Raw genomic sequence first — 24,864 nt, 5'->3', positions numbered from 1 at the left:
TATGTCTTTAATTTACCTTTTGAAGTACAATGAATATTGCTTTACTCCCTTATTTTAAACCACAGTTCAATACTAAGCTGTCTAAACTGTCTGAAGTTGTTATACACCATTAAATGTCCTTTGGTTACTGTGAAATATGAATGAGACACCTTTTCTGAATGAGTTAAATGGCCCAAAAATGTTAAAAGTTGTAGATTTACTGAAAGGCATTGAGTTTGAGTTCTGAATACAGAGACAAAGTGTTGGCTGTAATTCTAATAATCTCATTTCTGTTGATCACAAGTACAAGGCAGGTTTAACTACAGCCAGTATATTTTGTCCAACATTTGTAATGTCTCGTCATGCTCCTGAGTCCTGCAGCAGAATTTAAGTTCAGAAATAAAGTGCTTTGTTAAAAGTCACTGCACGATTTTTTTTCTTTGTGATAAAGTAGCAAACAATGACTGTGGTAAACATGAATGATGTAGAAAAGGACACAGTAGATACATTATATACATGACACATTTCTGTGCTGCTCAACTGGTAAAAACAGTCTTGAGTTGTGGTTGAGAGAAGAAGCATCTCATAGCGCCGTGTTTCTCTTGTCTGGCCTGTCCTTTGGGGAGACTGCGAGGTGGCGCTGACGGTTGCTCTCCTCCTGGTATCCCTGCCTCATGAGGCTGGTCACATACTGGAACATAGTCTGGATCACAAACAGAACAAACATTGAGCCTGGGTCAGGGTCCACATAGATGAAGAAAATTCATTCTCACGTATCTAAAAATGCAAACAACAGGCACTTAACTATAAGAAAACTGGAATTCATTTATAGGAGTTCCACTATTATCTATAGCACTTATTGATTAATAAATGTTGGATCACAGTCATCTGGGCCTTTATATTGTTGAACAAATGGGCTTTGTTTAAGATGTTCAGACATTTAAGGTTCTTGATGAATCCAGAAGTAGAACTTTAGGAGGAATAATTTAAGCTTGTATGTGATGTGCTTAATAGAAATACAGTTTTTGTATGAATCATTGCAAAATGATGCTATTAGATGTGAAGTTGTCCACAAATATGCCCTATGAAAATTGATTCTGTAAATGGAGGATGCACAAAAATTAAACTTGGTTCACCCCAAAGTCAAAATTACATATTTTTCTTCGTACCAGTACTATATTTTTTCTACCAAACTACATTCGCCAATCATTTCACTGCACAGAAGGAAGCGTGCATCTTATTATAGATAAGAGGTTACAGCTCAGCCAAGGACGCTTTTAATGTTTACATCCCGTGCTGTCACAAGCAGAAGCCTCTCATCTGTGAGTAGATGCATGTTTCCCTCTGCGCGGTTATACAGTTGGCGTTCAGTGGTAGTTTCTGCACGAAACTGCTCACAACAAGGTCTGTGGATTATCTTGAGTAACAGCATAGTGATTTCTAAAACGGGACCCCGCTGAGTTTTTCAAATGTTGTTTTTTGGCTCTTTGAGCACCACAAGCCAAATGCTATCTAGTTCTATCTGTCTATCTCTATCTTTGTTTGATAAATAGTGGTGTCATATAATATCAAGTGAGCCAAATGTTTAGTATGACACAGAAATACAATAAAAAAACAACCTGACTTCAACCACTAGAGGGCAGGAGAGGCCAGTCATTGAAGCACAGGAACAGACTTGTAACCTTTAATTTTTTTCCTCACTATATTTTCATAATTATTGAAACAGCATGAGACTACAAATATGCTGTCTCTAAAAAATGCATATAGTTACACAACAAAATTAATTTTTTGCTTGTCCCACACGTAAATAATGTCTTAAACCCCTTAAATTGTGACACCTATATTTTCAATTGCCAGACAGCGCTACACTAAAGCTAAATTCATAGAAGAAAGACATATCTGTTGTGTAAAAACAGCATTAATAGAGCATCTCTGTATTAATAACAAGAGGGACGTTGATGTGACATAACGTGATGTGACAGAGCCATGTTCCATTTTCTCAATATGCTCGTGTGCTCATTCACATCAGTCAAGCAGCTTGTCTTGCACTAGTTTCCATCTTGACATGTTGCATTAAAAGAGACATGCAGAGCTCTGACACTGGACATAAACCACCACTGTACACACATCAAGCCTGTTTCACAAGGCATTTACCCAGAATGAGTCGCTGTTGCAAAGGTCTCTGATTAACACCCACATACAGAGACACGTAGGTCACATTTGTTACCTTCCACGCTTCCTCCAGCTCGGCTGTCCACCTCTCTTTCAGGATGGGCTGCACGGCACAGATGAACTCTGCTCCGACGTACTGGAAAATAATTATGAGAGAGAGATACTAACTGATGTGCTTGTGCTGTGGTAACTAGGCTTGGTATGTCACTCCTACTGTGAGGCTATTATTTGCAGCAGTAAGTGTCCATTTTGCAGTTTTGGGAGTGTGTCAGTGCATTCAGTTGCTGTGATTTTAGGGGTGTGAGTATAATGAGTCTGATAAAGAGCTGCAGGTGAAGTTAGAATATGTGAGTGTACTCCTCTATAAATAAAGCAACATCACAGAAACAGACTGTGTTAGATCACTGGGGTCTTACACTGTAATACTTAGGTGGGGCGTTGTAATGATAATGGCTTTTTCCCAATTCCAGAGCCAGAGCTTCCAGTCTCTCCAGCTGGTCCAGGCGAGCCACGCTTTTCTCGATAAAAGACATCACCCTGAAAGAGATTTGGGATGAGCCACCAGGAAGGCTATCACAGTTAATGAAAGCTAAATTAAAAACTAAAACTAGGTCTGGTAAAGCATTTTAGTTAACTAAAATGAAAATAAAGACTACACTTGACCTTGATATTACAATCAGTTGCTCCTTGAGGCCAAGTGGCCAAATTCTGTTTAGCTGTTCCTGAGTTATCACACTCACAAGAATGGTCACAATGGCCTTGAACTTAGAACTCTTGAGATATTATGTCCACCAGAAAAGGATAGATGTACAAACATACAGACATATGGTGAACCCAAAAATGGCTGTCGCCAGCAGACATGGACATAAAAAAAATTAAATTAACACTGAAAACAACATTTTTGAATGACAGACACTGAACTAAAACTTTTAAGCCAGTACAACTAAATTGAAACCCACTCTGGAAATTGAAGACAAAAGCTAAAAATTAAATAAAAATAAAACCCAATTCAAAAATACAAAACTACGATAACTCTGCCACACAGCCTGATTGATCCTCCAGTTAACTGAGAATTAGCAGCAGGTGACTATCAGTTGACAGTGTGACACTCTTCAGCGCTGAAAGGCTGCATGGTGACATTTCACAAACCCAAATGCCACAGAAAATAAATGCAATTGATTGTGTATCAATCTGACTCACACTTGAGGCAACAAATGATTGCACAACACTTAATTCCCCTGAAACATTTTCCCCCACAGGATCAATTTCCTTTGTTGCTCTGCAGGTGTGTCTGCCATCACTGCAGAGTGTGTGCGTGACAGTTTTGAAGATGAAAATGGAACAAAAGCTTCAAGGTAGCTTAGCTCTGTCTTCTCTCTGTCTCACTGCCACCATGGACATTTGTTCTAATGTCCCCAAGTGCGCGGTTGAAGGGCCATTTGGCCGCTTCACGCTGGGATGTGTAACACATTTTGTCGATGCCACGCCAGCCTCTGTACCTTCAGGTCCTCAGGCAGTAATTGGCTGCTTTGGCCTCATGTGTAGAGAAACACAGAGAGGCCTGATGCATGCTGGAAAACAGCAGACAAGTGGCTGTGATCAATGCTGCGAGCTCTGTCTACAGCAGAGCAGTGAGCAGCGGTGTTATAAAGCTACGGCTACCTGAGGTGTTTTGCTCCTCCACGTATCATATGATTTGTGTCCTCGACTGTGTGCAACACGGTTTTTATATCATGCATCATTGTTACAGAAACCTAAATGAAAGGTGGAAGCTGGAGAAAAATAGATCACCTTGAAAAGGCAGTCTGGTGATATTCTATATTTTTCCCCTTAAAATGACCAAAATAACCATTTATTGATATACACAGAGATGCCATTATTTGTATCTGAATGTATCTGTTCAACAAAATGATCTGTCTCTTTATCTCTTCAGATAGAAGACCAGGAGTGGGCGTGGTTTATACAAGAAGTCACATTAAATCAGGCAAATGTTTTGTTTTCTAACTGAATATTCATTAGCAATGTTATCGTTACACTGGGAATAGAAAGTCTTTACAGTAAAGATAAAAAGGTAAATATCCTTCAGTTGAAGGGAATAACCTTGGTGCATTAAATCAGTGACTGATTAAGGCAGAAGCGACCTTTTTTAACAAAGCCGAGGTGGTCATTGAGCTTTCTCTTTCTGAATAATAATGAGCAACTTCAGATATTAGAAATATAAATAGAAATATCTGTGTCCATCACATTTTTATGTGCTTTCTCAAATAACATTTTTGGATTTGGACGCACCCCTAACTGATTCTACCAACAAGTATTGCCTATAACCACAGCCTGATATTCTTCGGGGCCAAAGAGTTCTATTGTCCAAAAGCTGTGAAAACACAGTGCCACTGCACCGAGTGACATGTTCCTTCAATAACAATCACTGTGGTCATTGTAGTTTATTTTGCACATGCTCACTAGAGCAGTGATTTCAAACAAGGAGTACTTGTATCTCACTTCTCCCAACGGGTACCTCAACATTTGTGGAGGGGCTCTGCTGATTTGAAATACAGAAATTATGTGTTGGTAAAAGTATTCATATATTTTTATATTGATATAATCAATATTGATAACTAACATCCTGGTCAAAATGGCTTCAAATGAACACATTTAGAATATGACAGGTCATGTTGATGAAAGAGTTGTCAAGCTCATCTGATTGGGTTGTGGAAGTACATTAGGGCCGCAAACAAATAATTATTTTCATTATCTGTTAATCGGCTGATCATTTTCATGATTAAACAATTAATTGTTCAGTCTTTAAAAAGCTGCGAAAAAAGCTCATCACAATTTCCGAGAGCCCAGTGGGGTGTCCGCAAACGGCTTCTCTTGTTGTCTAAAACCCAATGACTCTTCATTTACTATCATAAATGGCACAGAAAAGGGACAAAACCTTCCATTTGAGAAGCTGGAACCTGCAAATGTTTGACATTTTCACATGGAAAATAACTGAAATGATTGATTGATTGATTCTGAAAAAAAAAGCTGGCAAGTATTTTCTTTTGATTGACTAATTATTGATTAATTTACTAGTCCTTGTAGCTCTAGGATACACAGAACACAGTGTATCCATTACTATTTCCATATTTCATTTATGTTACTTACCTTTCATTTCAGCTCAGTGTGAAAGGCCTAACTGCATTTTACTGCCAATGACTGACTTTGACCTTTTAGTGTAAGCAAGACTACAGAGTGCTGGGTATCAATATGCTCTTCTGCCCAGTATAAACCATCCAGTACTGTGCTGTGCTTTCATCGACTGATTTGTTCAGTTTTGTTCTGGGTGATGCTGATGCGTTATTGGTTATGTATTATATGGTGACTGACCGTAGGCCATGGGCCCTGAGCTCCCGGCTGCTCCGCAACCTCTCTAGGTCCTCCACATCTCGGAACAGGAAGAAGACGTCCTTGCATTCAGGATGGGTCTCAAACAACCTGTTACAAGACAAGGCAGCCATCTGTCATATTCATCTCTGCACCAAAACAAACCTCCCAGTGAGTTCCTCAGCTCAAATCACATAAAAATAAGTTTTAGAGCGGACAGTCGCTGTAATCCTGCATTCACAGTGCTGAGTGTGAACGTGCAGCTCATCAGCATTGCCATTATAGGCTTTTCTCCGCCCCACATGCTGAATAGAGATCTGATTGTGCCTTTCTGATCTTATTCTGCTTCATCTTATCATCACTGCTCTCCACTGAGGTTTTTTTTCACCCAGCAGCTGCAATCAGCAGAAGGCCACGATGGATCTGTAGTCCATACCCTTATCTCCACCCGGAGCTGTGATGAGCTGCCCTGCGCTCTCAAGAGCCGGGAGGCAGTCTCAATCTAATGGAGCCAGTCTTCCTTCTTCTGATTTAACCTTAATCAGTTTCCTTTAGCAGAGCGTTTAAACATGCTGCCATCCAATCAGAGAGCCCCGCAGACTCCAGCTGAGGTACCTGTGATTAGTCACGCTGCCAGAATACACAGTTGCCTCCTCTGGATTTGAGTTGTATTGTGCTCTCAAATGAGATGCAGGGCCTATTTATAATTCTGTTTTCAGTATGAAGTCTGAGAAAGGAAAAGAAAAGCAGAATGATCATGAACATGAGCATGTAGCTTTATCATTTAAACTTCATTTAAACAGGAATGTGAGCGGAGAGCTGCTCTTAATGGTACACAACTCTTGGCTATAAGTATGAATAGTAAATGAGAATGTAACACAAGCTTATTCTCTTTTCTGTTTGTTGGTATTGTTGTCTGTCTCAGGTCGTGAGAGGAAAAAGCCATGTATTTTTACACCTGAAACACGGAGCAGAGTCCTCATGAATTAATGCATCAGATGTCTGTAACATGCGGCCTCCTTGATAGAAAGATAGATAATTAGAGGTGCTGGGAGAGGTGTTAGAGGAGTGATGTTCTCTCTAATGGCTGCTGCGCAAAACATGAGTAGCTCTGCACCTTCTGACAAGGAGATGATAATGCAGAGATGTCTACTGAAATGCAACACGATGACGTCCCCTCCAAGCTCTAAGACAAAATGTGAGTGAGTGTCTGCCTTCCAGGCTCCTACTGTATGTTTGGTCCCCTGACTAAGAAACATGTTTTGATACACTCAATAACAATATCAATGCAACCGTTTTCTTTTTGCTCCCATATCTCGTGAGTTGAAGCATTGAAGGAAAAAGGTTTGTTTTTCTAAAAAAAAAAAAAAAAAAAATCAAGAAGGACTTAGTCATGACTCACCCTACTTCACCTCTGATTAGGTTACTCTGATATTCTTACTCTAACCAATCTCTCCTTATGCCTAAACCTAACCAACCCAACCAATGAGTACAACAAGGGTCAGAGTAAACCTCTCATATGCTGAGTAGAGTTGGTCATGACTTTGCCCTCTTGGGAAAAATTTGTTTTCCATAACCCTTTCTGGTAGAGCATTTTTTTTTAATGTTGGTGTTCTGGTCAAAATCTCTGAAAGAGTTCCAAGTAGAACATTTATAAAAGGTAAAAAAGTTGAACCTTTGTGTAACTGGAGCCATCTGTGAAAGGTTTCACGCAAAAAAAACCACTGAGAAGTTTTACAGAGAACCCTTCTAAGATGGAATGGTTTCTGGATAGAACTTCCCACCATCTAAGGATGTTAATGAGAACCCACGCAAGGAGTTCTGCTGTGAACCTTTTCATATAAGGGTTTAATCTAGAACTCACCCAGTGGATTATAATACACTACAAAGAACCTTTGACCTTTAAGTATTTCAACAATTCTTGGAAGAACTTTTCTTCCAGGAAGGGATCTTTGGATGAAAATAGTCCTTAACCCTCTATGGTACACATTATGATGCCAGTGAGGGAAATGTGTTTTTATGTCTCAAAATAGACTAAATAAACATAATCTGAAGAAATTTTATTTTTATTTTTATTTTTGGAAGTTTTTGGGGTTCGTTGCCTGTAGGCAACATTGTACCATAATGGTGCATAAGTGAAAAAGAACTTTTCCAATTTGAACATTGTTTATTTCATAAACATATGCAAAAATATTCAATAACATCAAGAAGTCACAATTCATTTTAAATTTTAAATTAAAAAGAATTATGAAAAGAATTTAAATATGTATGTATGTATGTATGTATGTATGTATGTATGGTCATATATATGTATGTATGTATGTATGTATGGTCATATGTATGTATGTATGGTCATATGTATGTATGCATGGTCATATGTATGTATGTATGTATGCTCATATGTAAGTATGCATGGTCATATGTATGTTGTATTCTCATATGTATGTATGTATGTATGTATGTATGTATGTATGGTCATATATATGTATGTATGTATGTATGTATGTATGTATGTATGTATGTATGGTCATATGTATGTATGTATTGATGTATGTATTGTCATATGTATGTATGCATGGTCATATGTATGTATGTATGTATGTATGTATGTATGGTCATATGTATGTATATATGTATATATGGTCATATGTATGTATGTATGTATGTATGTATGTATGTATGGTCACATGTATGTATGTATGCATCGTCATATGTATGTATGTATGTATGCATGTATGCTCATATGTATGTATGCATGCTCATATGTATGACCATATGTATGTATGTATGTGTGTATGTATGTATGGTTATATGAATGTATGCATGGTCATATGTATGTATGGTCATATGTATGTATGTATGCATGGTCATATGTATGTATGGTCATATGTATGTATGTATGTATGTATGTATGTATGGTCATATGTATGTATGTTTGTATGCATGGTCATATGTTTGGCCATATGTATGAATGTATGCTCATATGTATGTATGCTCATATGTATGTATGTATGTATGTATGTATGTATGTATGTATGTATGCTCATATGTATGTATGCTCATATGTATGTATGTATGTATGCTCATATGTATGTATGTATGTATGTATGCTCATATGTATGTATGTATGTATGTATGCTCATATGTATGTATGTATGGTCATATGTATGTATGTATGTATGTATGGTCATATGTATGTATGTATGTATGTGTATGTATGTATGTACGGTCATATGTATGTATGTATGTATGTATGTATGTATGTATGTATGTATGTATGGTCATATGTATGTATGTATGTATGTATGTATGTATGTATGTATGGTCATATGTATGTATGTATGTATGTATGGTCACATGTATGTATGTATGCATGCTCATATGTATGTATGTATGTATGCATGTATGCTCATATGTATGTATGTATGTATGGTCATATGTATGACCATATGTATGTATGTATGTGTGTATGTATGTATGGTCATTTGAATGTATGCATGGTCATTTGAATGTATGCATGGTCATATGTATGTATGTATGTATGTATGTATGTATGTATGTATGTATGTATGGTCATATGTATGCATGTATGGTCATAAGTATGTATGTATGTATGTATGTATGTATGTATGTATGTATGTATGTATGGTCATATGTATGTATGTATGTATGTATGGTCATATCCCTCTATGGTACACATTATGATGCCAGTGAGGGAAATGTGTTTTTATGTCTCAAAATAGACTAAATAAACATAATCTGAAGAAATTTTATTTTTATTTTTATTTTTGGAAGTTTTTGGGGTTCGTTGCCTGTAGGCAACATTGTACCATAATGGTGCATAAGTGAAAAAGAACGTTCCTTTTCCAATTTGAACATTGTTTATTTCATAAACATATGCAAAAATATTCAATAACATCAAGAAGTCACAATTCATTTTAAATTTTAAATTAAAAAGAATTATGAAAAGAATTTAAATATATATGTATGTATGTATGTATGTATGTATGTATGTATGTATGGTCATATATATGTATGTATGTATGTATGTATGTATGTATGTATGTATGTATGTATTCTCATATGTATGTATGTATGTATGGTCATATGTATGTATGTATGTATATATGCTCATATGTATGTATGTATGTATGTATGTATGTATGGTCACATGTATGTATGTATGCATGGTCATATGTATGTATGTATGTATGAATGTATGTATGTATGTATGCATGGTCATATGTATGACCATATGTATGTATGTATGTGTGTATGTATGTATGGTTATATGAATGTATGCATGGTCATATGTATGTATGGTCATATGTATGTATGTATGTATGTATGTATGGTAATAAGTATGTATATATGTATGTATGTATGTATGCATGGTCATATGTATGACCATATGTATGTATGTATGTGTATATGTATGTATGGTCATATGAATGTATGCATGGTCATATGTATGTATGGTCATATGTATGTATGTATGTATGTATGTATGGTCATAAGTATGTATATATGTATGTATGTATGTATGCATGGTCATATGTATGACCATATGTATGTATGTATGTGTATATGTATGTATGGTCATATGAATGTATGCATGGTCATACGCATGTATGATCATAAGTATGTATGTATGTATGTATGTATGTATGTATGTATGTATGTATGTATGGTCACATGTATGTATGTATGAATGGTCATATGTATATATGGTCATATGTATGTATGTATGTATGTATGTATGGTCATATGTATGTATGTTTGTATGCATGGTCATATGTTTGGCCATATGTATGAATGTATGCTCATTTCCATTAGGAGAGACTAAAAGAGAAATGGTTTATTGGCACATGCATGATATATGAAACATGAACAGTCTTTGGCGGTTAGACCCCAATGAGGTGAAACAATATGTATATATAAATGGGGGTGATGAAGCTGTAGTGAAGAGAACCCCCCGGGGTCTAGACACTGGTGGTGGTGGTGATGATGAGGTGCAAAGCAGAGACTGGTGAGGTGAAGTGGCTCTGGACTCCTGCTGCCTGGACCTGAAGGCTGGAGGAGAGGGCGTCAGGGAGGATCGAGGTGAACATCTTCTGCTACCTGGGTCCAGTGACTGGAGGAGAGAGGGGTGGAGGAGGGTCGCGCGATTGACTGAATGACAACTGATGGAGCAAAGACAGAGGCGATTTAAAGATTTGGCAGCAGCAAATTGACTGGCTATCGCGACCGTGGCAAAATCTGAATGGATGGTAAAGACGAAGGTGAACGCCCACAAACAGCTGATTAGAGGGAATAGGAGGAGAGAGGCGGAGTAAAGGAAAGTTGTGAATGAAGGCAGCGTAATAGAAGGTCTTCCTGATTGAACTTACGCTGAGCTACATATGTATGTACGTATGTATGTATATATGCTCATATGTATGTATGCTCATATGTATGTATGTATGTATGCTCATATGTATGTATGTATGTATGTATGTATGCATGTATGCATGTATGGTCATATGTATGTATGTATGTATGCTCATATGTATGTATGTATGTATGTGTATGTATGTATGTACGGTCCTATGTATGTATGTATGTATGTATGTATGTATGTATGTATGTATGTATGGTCATATCCCTCTATGGTACACATTATGATGCCAGTGAGGGAAATGTGTTTTTATGTCTCAAAATAGACTAAATAAACATAATCTGAAGAAATTTTATTTTTATTTTTATTTTTGGAAGTTTTTGGGGTTCGTTGCCTGTAGGCAACATTGTACCATAATGGTGCATAAGTGAAAAAGAACGTTCCTTTTCCAATTTGAACATTGTTTATTTCATAAACATATGCAAAAATATTCAATAACATAAAGAAGTCACAATTCATTTTAAATTTTAAATTAAAAAGAATTCTAAAAAGAATTTATACATATATGTATGTATGTATGTATGTATGTATGTATGTATGTATGTATGGTCATATATATGTATGTATGTATGTATGTATGGTCATATGTATGTATGTATGTATGTATGTATGGTCATATGTATGTATGTATGCTCATATGTATGTATGCATGGTCATATGTATGTATGTATTCTCATATGTATGTATGTATGTATGTATGTATGTATGTATGCTCATATGTATGTATGTATATATGCTCATATGTATGTATGCTCATATGTATGTATGTATGGTCACATGTATGTATGTATGCATGTATGCTCATATGTATGTATGTATGTATGTATGTATGTATGCATGGTCATATGTATGACCATATGTATGTATGTATGTGTATATGTATGTATGGTCATATGTATGCATGTATGGTCATAACTATGTATGTATGTATGCATGTATGTATGGTCATATGTATGTATGTATGAATGGTCATATGTATGTATGGTCATATGTATGTATGTATGTATGTATGCTCATATGTATGTATGTATGTATGTATGCTCATATGTATGTATGCATGGTCACATGTATGTATGTATGTATGCATGTATGTATGTATGTATGGTCATATGCATGTATGTATTCTCATATGTATGTATGCATGGTCATATGTATGTATGTATGCTCATATGTATGTATGCATGGTCATATGTATGTATGTATTCTCATATGTATGTATGTATGTATGTATGTATGTATGTATGTATGTATGTATGTATGTATATATGGTCATATGTGTGTATGTATTTATGCTCATATGTATGTATGCTCATATGTATGTATGTATGTATGTATGGTCACATGTATGTATGTATGCATGGTCATATGTATGTATGTATGTATGTATGTATGTATGTATGCATGTATGCTCATATGTATGTATGTATGCATGGTCATATGTATGACCATATGTATGTATGTATGTGTATATGTATGTATGGTCATATGAATGTATGCATGGTCATATGTATGTATGGTCATATGTATGCATGTATGCTCATATGTATGTATGCATGGTCACATGTATGTATGTATGTATGCATGTATGGTCATGTGTATATATGTATGTATGTATGGTCATATGCATGTATGTATTCTCATATGTATGTATGCATGGTCATATGTATGTATGTATGCTCATATGTATGTATGCATGGTCATATGTATGTATGTATTCTCATATGTATGTATGTATGTATGTATGTATGTATGTATGTATGTATGGTCATATGTGTGTATGTATTTATGCTCATATGTATGTATGCTCATATGTATGTATGTATGTATGTATGGTCACATGTATGTATGTATGCATGGTCATATGTATGTATGTATGTATGTATGTATGTATGTATGCATGTATGCTCATATGTATGTATGTATGCATGGTCATATGTATGTGTATATGTATGTATGTATGTGTATATGTATGTATGGTCATATGAATGTATGCATGGTCATATGTATGTATGGTCATATGTATGCATGTATGATCATATGTATGTATGTATGTATGTATGTATGTATGTATGTATGTATGTATGTATGTATGGTCATATGTATGTATGTATGCATGGTCATATGTATATATGGTCAAATGTATGTATGTATGTATGTATGTAATGTCATATGTATGTATGTTTGTATGCATGGTCATATGTTTGGCCATATGTATGAATGTATGCTCATATCAATCAGGAGAGACTAAAAGAGAAATGGTTTATTGGCACATGCATGATAGATGAAACATGAACAGTCTTTGGCGGTTAGACCCCAATGAGGTGAAACAATATGTATATATAAATGGGGGTGATGAAGCTGTAGTGAAGAGAACCCCCCCGGGGTCTAGACACTGGTGGTGGTGGTGATGATGAGGTGCAAAGCAGAGACTGGTGAGGTGAAGTGGCTCTGGACTCCTGCTGCCTGGACCTGAAGGCTGGAGGAGAGGGCGTCAGGGAGGATCGAGGTGAACATCTTCTGCTACCTGGGTCCAGTGACTGGAGGAGAGAGGGGTGGAGGAGGGTCGCGCAATTGACTGAATGACAACTGATGGAGCAAAGACAGAGGCGATTTAAAGATTTGGCAGCAGCAAATTGACTGGCTATCGCGACCGTGGCAAAATCTGAATGGATGGTAAAGACGAAGGTGAACGCCCACAAACAGCTGATTAGAGGGAATAGGAGGAGAGAGGCGGAGTAAAGGAAAGTTGTGAATGAAGACAGCGTAATAGAAGGTCTTCCTGATTGAACTTACGCTGAGCTACATATGTATGTACGTATGTATGTATATATGTATGCTCATATGTATGTATGTATGTATGTATGCTCATATGTATGTATGTGTGTATGTATGCTCATATGTATGTATGTATGTATGTATCTGTATGTATGTACGGTCATATGTATGTATGTATGTATATATGTATGTATGTATGGTCATATCCCTCTATGGTACACATTATGATGCCAGTGAGGGAAATGTGTTTTTATGTCTCAAAATAGACTAAATAAACATAATCTGAAGAAATTTTTTTATTTTTTTTATTTTTGGAAGTTTTTGGGGTTCGTTGCCTGTAGGCAACATTGTACCATAATGGGGCATAAGTGAAAAAGAACCTTCCTTTTCCAATTTGAACATTGTTTATTTCATAAACATATGCAAAAATATTCAATAACATCAAGAAGTCACAATTCATTTTAAATTTTAAATTAAAAAGAATTATAAAAAGAATTTATATATATATATGTATATATGTATATATGTATATATGTATGTATGTATGTATGGTCATATATATGTTAGTATGTATGTATGGTTATATGTATGTATTTATGTATGTATGTATGGTCATATGTATGTATGCATGGTCATATGTATGTATGTATTCTCATATGTATGTATGTATGTATGGTCATATGTATGTATGTATGGTCATATGTATGTATGTATGCATGGTCATATGTATGTATGTATGGTCATATGTATGTATGTATGTATGGTCATATGTATGTATGTATGTATATATGCTCATATGTATGTATGCTCATATGTATGTATGTATGTATGTATGTATGTATGTATGGTCATATGTATGCATGTATGGTCATAAGTATGTATGTATGTATGTATGTATGTATGTATGGTCATATGTATATATGTATGTATGGTCATATGTATGTATGTATGGTCATATGTATGTATGTTTGTATGCATGGTCATATGTTTGGCCATATGTATGAATGTATGCTCATATGTATGTATGCTCATATGTATGTACGTATGTATGTATGTATGTATGTATGTATGTATGCTCATATGTATGTATGCTCATATGTATGTATGTATGTATGTATGTATGTATGTATGTATGCTCATATGTATGTATGTATGTATTTATGCTCATATGTATGTATGTATTTATGCTCATATGTATGTATGTATGTATGCTCATATGTATGTATGTATGTATGTATGTATGCATGTATGGTCATATGTATATATGTATGTATGGTCATATCCCTCTATGGTACACATTATGATGCCAGTGGGGGAAATGTGTTTTTATGTCTCAAAATTGACTAAATAAACATAATCTGAAGAAATTTTATTTTTATTTTTATTTTTATTTTTGGAAGTTTTTGGGGTTCGTTGCCTGTAGGCAACATTGTACCATAATGGTGCATAAGTGAAAAAGAACCTTCCTTTTCCAATTTGAACATTGTTTATTTCATAAACATATGCAAAAATATTCAATAACATCAAGAAGTCACAATTCATTTTAAATTTTAAATTAAAAAGAATTATAAAAAGAATTTATATATATATGTATATATGTATGTATGTATGTATGGTCATATATATGTATGTATGTATGTATGTATGTATGTATGTATGTATGTATGTATGCTCATATGTATGTATGCTCATATGTATGTATGCATGGTCATATGTATGTATGTATGGTCATATGTATGTATGCATGGTAATATGTATGTATGTATTCTCATATGTATGTATGTATGTATGGTCATATGTATGTATGTATGGTCATATGTATGTATGTATGCATGGTCATATGTATGTATGTATGGTCATATGTATGTATGTATGTATGGTCATATGTATGTATGTATGTATATATGCTCATATGTATGTATGCTCATATGTATGTATGTATGTATGTATGGTCATATGTATGCATGTATGGTCATAAGTATGTATGTATGTATGTATGTATGTATGGTCATATGTATATATGTATGTATGGTCATATGTATGTATGTATGATCATATGTATGTATGTTTGTATGCATGGTCATATGTTTGGCCATATGTATGAATGTATGCTCATATGTATGTATGCTCATATGTATGTACGTATGTATGTATGTATGTATGTATGTATGTATGTATGTATGCTCATATGTATGTATGCTCATATGTATGTATGTATGTATGTATGTATGTATGTATGCTCATATGTATGTATGTATGTATTTATGCTCATATGTATGTATGTATTTATGCTCATATGTATGTATGTATGTATGCTCATATGTATGTATGTATGTATGTATGTATGTATGTATGTATGCATGTATGGTCATATGTATATATGTATGTATGGTCATATCCCTCTATGGTACACATTATGATGCCAGTGGGGGAAATGTGTTTTTATGTCTCAAAATAGACTAAATAAACATAATCTGAAGAAATTTTATTTTTATTTTTATTTTTATTTTTGGAAGTTTTTGGGGTTCGTTGCCTGTAGGCAACATTGTACCATAATGGTGCATAAGTGAAAAAGAACCTTCCTTTTCCAATTTGAACATTGTTTATTTCATAAACATATGCAAAAACATTCAATAACATCAAGAAGTCACAATTCATTTTAAATTTTAAATTAAAAAGAATTATAAAAAGAATTTATATACATATGTATGTATGTATGTATGTATGTATGTATGTATGGTCATATATATGTATGTATGTATGTATGTATGTATGTATGCTCATATGTATGTATGCTCATATGTATGTATGCATGGTCATATGTATGTATGTATGCTCATATGTATGTATGCATGGTCATATGTATGTTTGTATTCTCATATGTATGTATGTATGTATGTATGTATGCATGTATGGTCATATGTATGTATGTATGTATGTATGTATGTATGTATGTATGCATGGTCATATGTATGACCATATGTATGTATGTATGTGTGTATGTATGTATGGTCATATGAATGTATGCATGGTCATATGTATGTATGTATGTATGTATGTATGTATGGTCATATGTATGTATGTTTGTATGCATGGTCATATGTTTGGCCATATGTATGAATGTATGCTCATATGTATAAACGTATGTATGTATGTATGTATGGTCATATGTATGTATGGTCATATGTATGTATGTATGTATGTGTATGTATGTATGTACGGTCATATGTATGTATGTATGTATGTATGTATGTATGTATGGTCATATCCCTCTATGGTACACATTATGATGTCAGTGAGGGAAATGTGTTTTTATGTGTCAAAATAGACAAAATAAACATAATCTGAAGAAATTTTATTTTTATTTTTATTTTTATTTTTGGAAGTTTTTGGGGTTCATTGCCTGTAGGCAACATTGTACCATAATGGTGCATTAGTGAAAAAGAATGTTCTTTTTCCAATTTGAACATTGTTTATTTCATAAACATATGCAAAAATATTCAGTAACATCAAGAAGTCACAATTTATTTTAAATTTTAAATTAAAAAGAATTATTAAAAGAATTTATATATGTATGTATGTATGGTCATATATATGTATGTATGTATGTATGTATATATGCTCATATGTATGTATGCATAGTCATATGTATGTATGTATGCTCATATGTATGTATGTATGTATGTATGTATGTATGTATGTATGTATGCATGGTCATATGTATGTATGTATTCTCATATGTATGTATGTATGTATGTATGTATGTATGTATGTATGTATGTATGTATGGTCATATGTATATATGTATGTATGGTCATATCCCTCTATGGTACACATTATGATGCCAGTGGGGGAAATGTGTTTTTATGTCTCAAAATAGACTAAATAAACATAATCTGAAGAAATTTTATTTTTATTTTTATTTTCATTTTTATTTTTGGAAGTTTTTGGGGTTCGTTGCCTGTAGGCAACATTGTACCATAATGGTGCATAAGTGAAAAAGAACGTTCCTTTTCCAATTTGAACATTGTTTATTTCATAAACATATGCAAAAATATTCAATAACATCAAGAAGTCACAATTCATTTTAAATTTTAAATTAAAAAGAATTATAAAAAGAATTTATATATATATGTATATATGTATGTATGTATGTATGGTCATATATATGTATGTATGTATGTATGTATGCTCATATGTATGTATGCATGGTCATATGTATGTATGTATGCTCATATGTATGTATGCATGGTCATATGTATGTTTGTATTCTCATATGTATGTATGTATGTATGTATGTATGTATGTATGTATGCATGTATGGTCATATGTATGTATGTATGTATGTATGTATGTATGTATGTATGTATGCATGGTTATATGTATGACCATATGTATGTATGTATGTATGTGTGTATGTATGTATGGTCATATGAATGTATGCATGGTCATATGTATGTATGTATGTATGTATGTATGTATGGTCATATGTATGCATGTATGGTCATAAGTATGTATGTATGTATGTATGTATGTATGTATGTATGTATGTATGGTCATATGTATGTATGTATGCATGGTCATATGTATGTATGTATGTATGTATGTATGTATGTATGTATGTATGTATGGTCATATGTATGTATGTTTGTATGCATGGTCATATGTTTGGCCATATGTATGAATGCATGCTCATATGTATAAACGTATGTATGTATGTATGTATGGTCACATGTATGTATGGTCATATGTATGTATGTATGTATGCTCATATGTATGTATGTATGTATTTATGCTCATATGTATGTATGTATGTATGCTCATATGTATTTATGTATGTATGTATGTATGTATGTATGTATGTATGCATGTATGGTCATATGTATGTATGTATGTATGTATGTATGTATGTGTATGTATGTATGTACGGTCATATGTATGTATGTATGTATGCATGTATGTATGTATGGTCATATCCCTCTATGGTACACATTATGATGCCAGTGAGGGAAATTTGTTTTTATGTGTCAAAATAGACAAAATAAACATAATCTGAAGAAATTTTATTTTTATTTTTATTTTTATTTTTGGAAGTTTTTGGGGTTCGTTGCCTGTAGGCAACATTGTACCATAATGGTGTGTAAGTGAAAAAGAATGTTCCTTTTCCAATTTGAACATTGTTTATTTCATAAACATATGCAAAAATATTCAATAACATCAAGAAGTCACAATTCATTTTAAATTTTAAATTAAAAAGAATTATAAAAAGAATTTATATATGTATGTATGTATGTATGTATGTATGGTCATGTATATGTATGTATGTATGTATGTATGTATGTATGCTCATTTGTATGTATGCATAGTCATATGTATGTATGCATGCTCATATGTATGTATGTATGTATGTATGTATGTATGTATGTATGTATGTATGCATGGTCATATGTATGTATGTATTCTCATATGTATGTATGTATGTATGTATGTATGGTCATATGTATGTATGTATATATGCTCATATGTATGTATGCTCATATGTATGTATGTATGTATGCATGGTCATATGTATGACCATATGTATGCATGGTCATATGTATGACCATATGTATGTATGTATGTGTGTATGTATGTATGGTTATATGTATGCATGTATGGTCATAAGTATGTATGTATGTATGTATGTATATATGGTCATATGTATGTATATATGTATGCATGGTCATATGTATGTATGGTCATATGTATGTATGTATGTATGTATGGTCATATGTATGTATGTATGTATGTATGTATGTATGCTCATATGTATGTATGTATGTATGGTCATATGTATGTATGTATGTATGTATGCTCATATGTATGTATGTATGTATGTATGCATGTATGGTCATATGTATGTATGTATGTATGCTCATATGTATGTATGTATGTATGTATGTATGTATGTATCTATGTATGTATGGTCATATCCCTCTATGGTACACATTATGATGCCAGTGAGGGAAATGTGTTTTTATGTCTCAAAATAGACTAAATAAACATAATCTGAAGAAATTTCATTTTTATTTTTATTTTTGGAAGTTTTTGGGGTTCGTTGCCTGTAGGCAACATTGTATCATAATGGTGCATAAGTGAAAAAGAACGTTCCTTTTCCAATTTGAACATTGTTTATTTCATAAACATATGCAAAAATATTCAATAACATCAAGAAGTCACAATTCATTTTAAATTTTAAATTAAAAAGAATTTTAAAAAGAATTTAAAAAGTTCTTTGGTTAAATGTTGCCTGTAGGCAACATTGTACCATTTAGGAACAACCCATTGAAATAAATGTGTAAAGTATGAAACTTTAAACTACTTAAATCAACAAAGATAACCATTACCATAACCATTTGAAAAACAAAAACAAATTCCAGTGTTTGATCATCACTGCTTCATTTCAGTGCATGTTTTGTGTCAGTCCCCTGTGTCTTTCCTGACATGTGTTGCCATCACTTGTGGTGTTGCTGCTCAGTGCTTATGGAACTCCATGAATCAGTTTTTTTCAGGAGTGAAGCACAGGCAGGTGACACATTTTGTGCACTGTGATTTCACTATACCCTTACATCCAGGGTATCTGCATCTGCCCTTTTTCTCCACCCAAATAGGCCAGTGGTCAGTGTTGTGTTTGCTATAGTGATTCCATAATGGTTCACTGTTGCAGGCAAAGTTGCAACTTTCCATGATGGCACGTTGTTGCCTCAGGGCAACAGCTGCATTTTAACAAGTATCCACTATTAAATTAGTAAATAAGTTGCATGAAACTATCAAAACTTAAAGTTTACTCACCTATTAGTGTGAAGACATTTTTTTCCAGGTGGAAAAGGGACAAAAAATAATCTTTTGAGAGTCTTTTTTTTGCAGCAAGATAGCAGAGATTTCTCCTTAGAAAAAGCCCGCCAAGAAGGGTTTCAAAATCGCTTCCTGGAGGTCATGTGACAACTTAAAGCATTGTTAATGGTTCCATATGGTTTTACCTCTTTTTTAAAGTATCGCATCATTTAAAGGGATGCATTGTGGAGATGTGACAGGGCAAAAATGGGTTTGTTGCCTGAGGGCAACATGGTACCATAGAGGGTTAATGGAACCCATAGTCTTACAAAAGACCCCTTAAGGACCCCTGTCTTCAAAAATGGTTCTTCAGAAGCAAATGGTTCTGGATAGAACCTCAGCCCTTCAGGAAGAACCCTTCTGCAAACTTTATTTCTAAGCCTGTATGTGAAATAATCATAGTTCAGTGCTCAATAAACAACTTTTTTCAAGATAGAACTGTACATATTAGAGTGGCCTTTTAATGTGACCTATATGCCACAGCTGTCAGGTGGATGGATTATGCTCACTAACATGGATTAACAAATTTGTGTGCACTGAAGAAGTCTTAGATCTTTTACTTCAACAGAAAAATAGGAGCAAAACTAAGTGCTGCATTCATCTTTTGAACATACATCTATTGTACAGTATTTCATGCTCATACCTGTGTGTTGTGTGAAATTTCTCACCATTCATACCTCCTGCTCACCAGCTTTACTGATGAGAGAAAAAAAGGAAAATCAGCTGCTCAACAATTTGTCACCGCTGTCAACACAGTGGCAACATGTAAAGAGCTGGTTATTTTGATCCATTGTGTGGACTTGGCCGGACATACAAACACTCAACACACATGCAGACAATGGGGCACTATGTTATATAGGTTGTGGAATTTTAATTGGTGCAGTTCAGAGGTTGTATTCATAGCTATGAATAGATTCAACAATTCTTTTATTGTCTTATTTAAATAAATAAGAATAAATTTGACAGAAATACCGTGTGTTGCATCCACAGCAAGCACACGATAGAAAACGGGTGATTTCCATTTGCTTTTGCACTGTAACAAGTCATGAGATATAAGCCTTGACAGCCTGGGTGGCCTGTGGTGGCCCTCACCCACAAGGGACCCATGCATTTCCAGGCAAACAAGTTAAGGTCAATCTCTTTAACTGCTGAGGTCACCCAGGGGACGCATGGCTTTAATTGGGCTACTAGCCATATGCCTGGTAGTCTCTTCACTGTACTGTGGAGCCAGCAGCTGCAGTCTGACCGTCCATTGGTTTTATTTTCCTGCCAAAGGCCAAAGATGTTTTTCCCCGGATGCTGGTCATCATCATAATTGATAAAAATGCATTTTCCTGATGGCTGGTGATGCCTTTAATTATACAGCGGTATACGGCAGACCTGGAGCTGTGTTGTTATTATTATATAATGCTGTCAAGATGTGATATGAAGTGATAAGAGGGGAGGAGGGGTATTCTGCTCCGAGCTGTCTTTGGTGAAAAGCTGTGGATCAGAAGGCACAGCAGAGGTAGCTGCTGTTGGATGTTCAGTTTGTGGTTCATATGAAAAGGTCAGGCACCATGTCATCATCACAGCGGATAGTAAAGCCCTTGTGCAGATTTATTTTGTCTTGAGCCAGCAGGTCAGAATGTAGAGCACCGGTTATCCTAAGCTGTACGATAGGGTTAAACTGAAAAGTCAACAATTGGTCCTTTGGGTGTTTAAACACACATTATATGGAAAAGGCCATTAAGGGAAAACTTGGAGATATTTTGTGTTTTGGTTACATCTGGCTGCAAAATTTAGGCTTCATTTAGAAAATTACTGCCACATTATTTTGTCTTTAAACTAAAAATACATAGAATTTCTATAGGGAATCACAGTGTTTATAAAGGCTCCTCAGTGTGACCAGAGGTTACAATTAGGCAAGGGTCAGCAACTGCCTTTAGCCCCAAGTGCTATGAAGGGCCACATAAAACACCTCATAAAATTCTGCTACATTTTTTTTTTAACTTGTGGCCAATTAATTGTCTTTCTAAAAGTCTATACGCTAAAATGGCATCAGAATACTTTGCTCATGAGTGTCTCCAGGCCTCTCCGCTAACTTAGACTTATCTTACAGCATATCTGTAGAAATGATTCAGGAAGACAGTACCCAGCTTGTGTAAACAAGTGGTTTGGCATGGTGTACATACTGTTGAAAAATTAACCAAAGCTACCCCGGTGGTGCTGTACAAAGGAAAAGTGAGAAGACACTAAAAGACAGTACCCACCCCAGCCACAGCCTGTTTATCTTGCTTCCATTGGGTAAGAGATACAGAAGTATCCACTGCTGAACCACCAGATTACAGAGCAGCTTCTTTCCTGAGGCCGTGAAACTCTTAATTAATTCTCTGCACTCCTCTATAAATAAAAGTATATTTTTATGATATATTATTAATTCAAAGATTGCAAAACGGGGAGAGCAATGCCTGCTTTGCTTTAGGCCCCAAAATGACAAATAACAATTTCTGCAGAGAATCACAGTATTTATGAAGGTTACTCAGTATGACCTGATGATACTGTATTTATAATATTCATGGTCTTATAATGTTACATGATCTTCTACTAGAGATGTAAAATTGCCAAAAAAAAAAAAAAAAAAAAAAAAAAAACTCACAACACAATAATACTATGATAAAAAGTCCATGAAACAATATTTATCACAATATTAAGAAACAAAGAAAAATGCTGACAAAAATAATAAATTGTCCTTAAATAATAATACTTTAACAATAAAGCTCATGTATACAGCATTATTTGCCTTTATAAAAAGTAATTTTCCTTTTAACTCTAAGTACTTATTTCCTTCTTTAATAAAACAAAATGCAAGTAGCCAGCTATGGCCCAAGCATGTGCAAAAAAAATGGCATTAACTGTCTTTAGCAATAGACATTTACATTATGTACTTACAACTGCAAAATTAAAAACAATGCAGCAGCAGTCCTTTTATAAAATACAATAAAAATAATAAAATAAAGTGCAGTGCGGTATTGATACATTTTTTTAAATTTATTTGATATTGCTATATTCGATATTCGATTCGATGACCCTATCCTCTATTCAGCCAATTGCATGACTGATCTCTTCATTTTTTTTGAGTTAACTGAGATGCGAATCACAGTGGAAAAGTACAGAACAGACTTGAGCATCTTACCTGACGAACATAATAATCCCAACTTTGGCTATATCATCGCGGATAACTTTCCATGACTCCTTGATCATCTGGATCTGCTCCTCTCTGGGAGCAGCAGCGGCACCCTCTGTGTTCCTCTCTCCAAACTCTGCTTTGCCTGCAAGACCTGATATTGCGCAGCCCATTCTTCATTTAAAAAACAAAAAAAAACTATATACGATAATGTTTTTGCGCAAATCCAGGAGGGAAAAAAACAAATGTTAATTGATTTTGTGCCAGTGGTAATCTGATGTTGCTGGCATCTGGTTCAATGTGCGCGACTCCAATTGCGTCTTGAACTGCACTCCTCTGGTCGGTGTCACGAACTGACGTCAAGTCAGCCAACAGACAGACAGGATGAGAGCTCTGGTCATTGGTTCAAAAATTAAAAAAATAAACCCTCGATGATAAGGGCATGTTGCGTTGTAATTATGCTTTTATTTTGAAGGGCAGACTTGTTGTTTTCCGGTGTATAAGCCTATTTGTGGCTGACTTGACGCAGCTGTTGACGGCAGAGATGATTCAGTTAACAGACATGATGTATGTTGCTGTTGCATGCTATATGTGTAAAAATAATCATACAGACCTACTTTTATTTAAGTAACATTTTCAATGCATGACTTTTACTTCTGAGTATTTTTTATAGCCTGGTATTAGTAATGTTACTTAAGTAAATTATCTGAGTAATAAAAGAGCACAAAACAATGTTTATTAACCAAATAAGGAAATATTTCATGTATTACATATCACTGTTTATGAGCTGTGTAAATGTAATTTACTCTGGGACAAGTTAAAATCATACTATTTATTTTAATTATCTTCATAAGATTAGGAAAGGTCATAAATTATCAAGCAGATGTTGAGAATTGTTTTTAAAGGCCCAGACCCTAAACCAAATGTTATCATTAATTTTATATTTTTGTCTGCTGAATTGGACACAGTTTTAGTCAAAAATGTATTAATGACTTGATGCTTTTATCATGTGTCTCCATTGTTCAGTGGCTGCTTGTTCCTCTCAGAATAACGTTAACAAGAGACACCACTTCCAAGTTTTGTGCACAACACAGTA

General features: G+C 34.5%; 1 protein-coding gene across 1 annotated transcript; it reads right to left on the bottom strand.

Annotated features, from left to right (window-relative positions):
- Positions 1-115: 115 nt before the first annotated feature.
- On the bottom strand, positions 116-24,843 carry xgb (x globin). Its single transcript, XM_084742692.1, has 5 exons — positions 23,778-24,843; positions 5,521-5,628; positions 2,568-2,688; positions 2,207-2,287; positions 116-682 (listed from the first exon to the last, which is right to left on the bottom strand). The coding sequence occupies exons 1-5, from the start codon at positions 23,939-23,941 to the stop codon at positions 563-565; spliced, it is 594 nt and encodes a 197-aa protein (XP_084598818.1). The 5' UTR covers positions 23,942-24,843; the 3' UTR covers positions 116-562.
- Between the last annotated feature and the right edge of the window lie 21 nt (positions 24,844-24,864).

This window comes from Lutjanus erythropterus, chromosome 18, assembly GCF_056507025.1.
Source record: "Lutjanus erythropterus isolate fLutEry1 chromosome 18, fLutEry1.hap2, whole genome shotgun sequence".
NCBI classification, from domain to species: domain Eukaryota; kingdom Metazoa; phylum Chordata; class Actinopteri; order Lutjaniformes; family Lutjanidae; genus Lutjanus; species Lutjanus erythropterus.
This window is presented reverse-complemented; position numbering and strand designations above follow the sequence as displayed.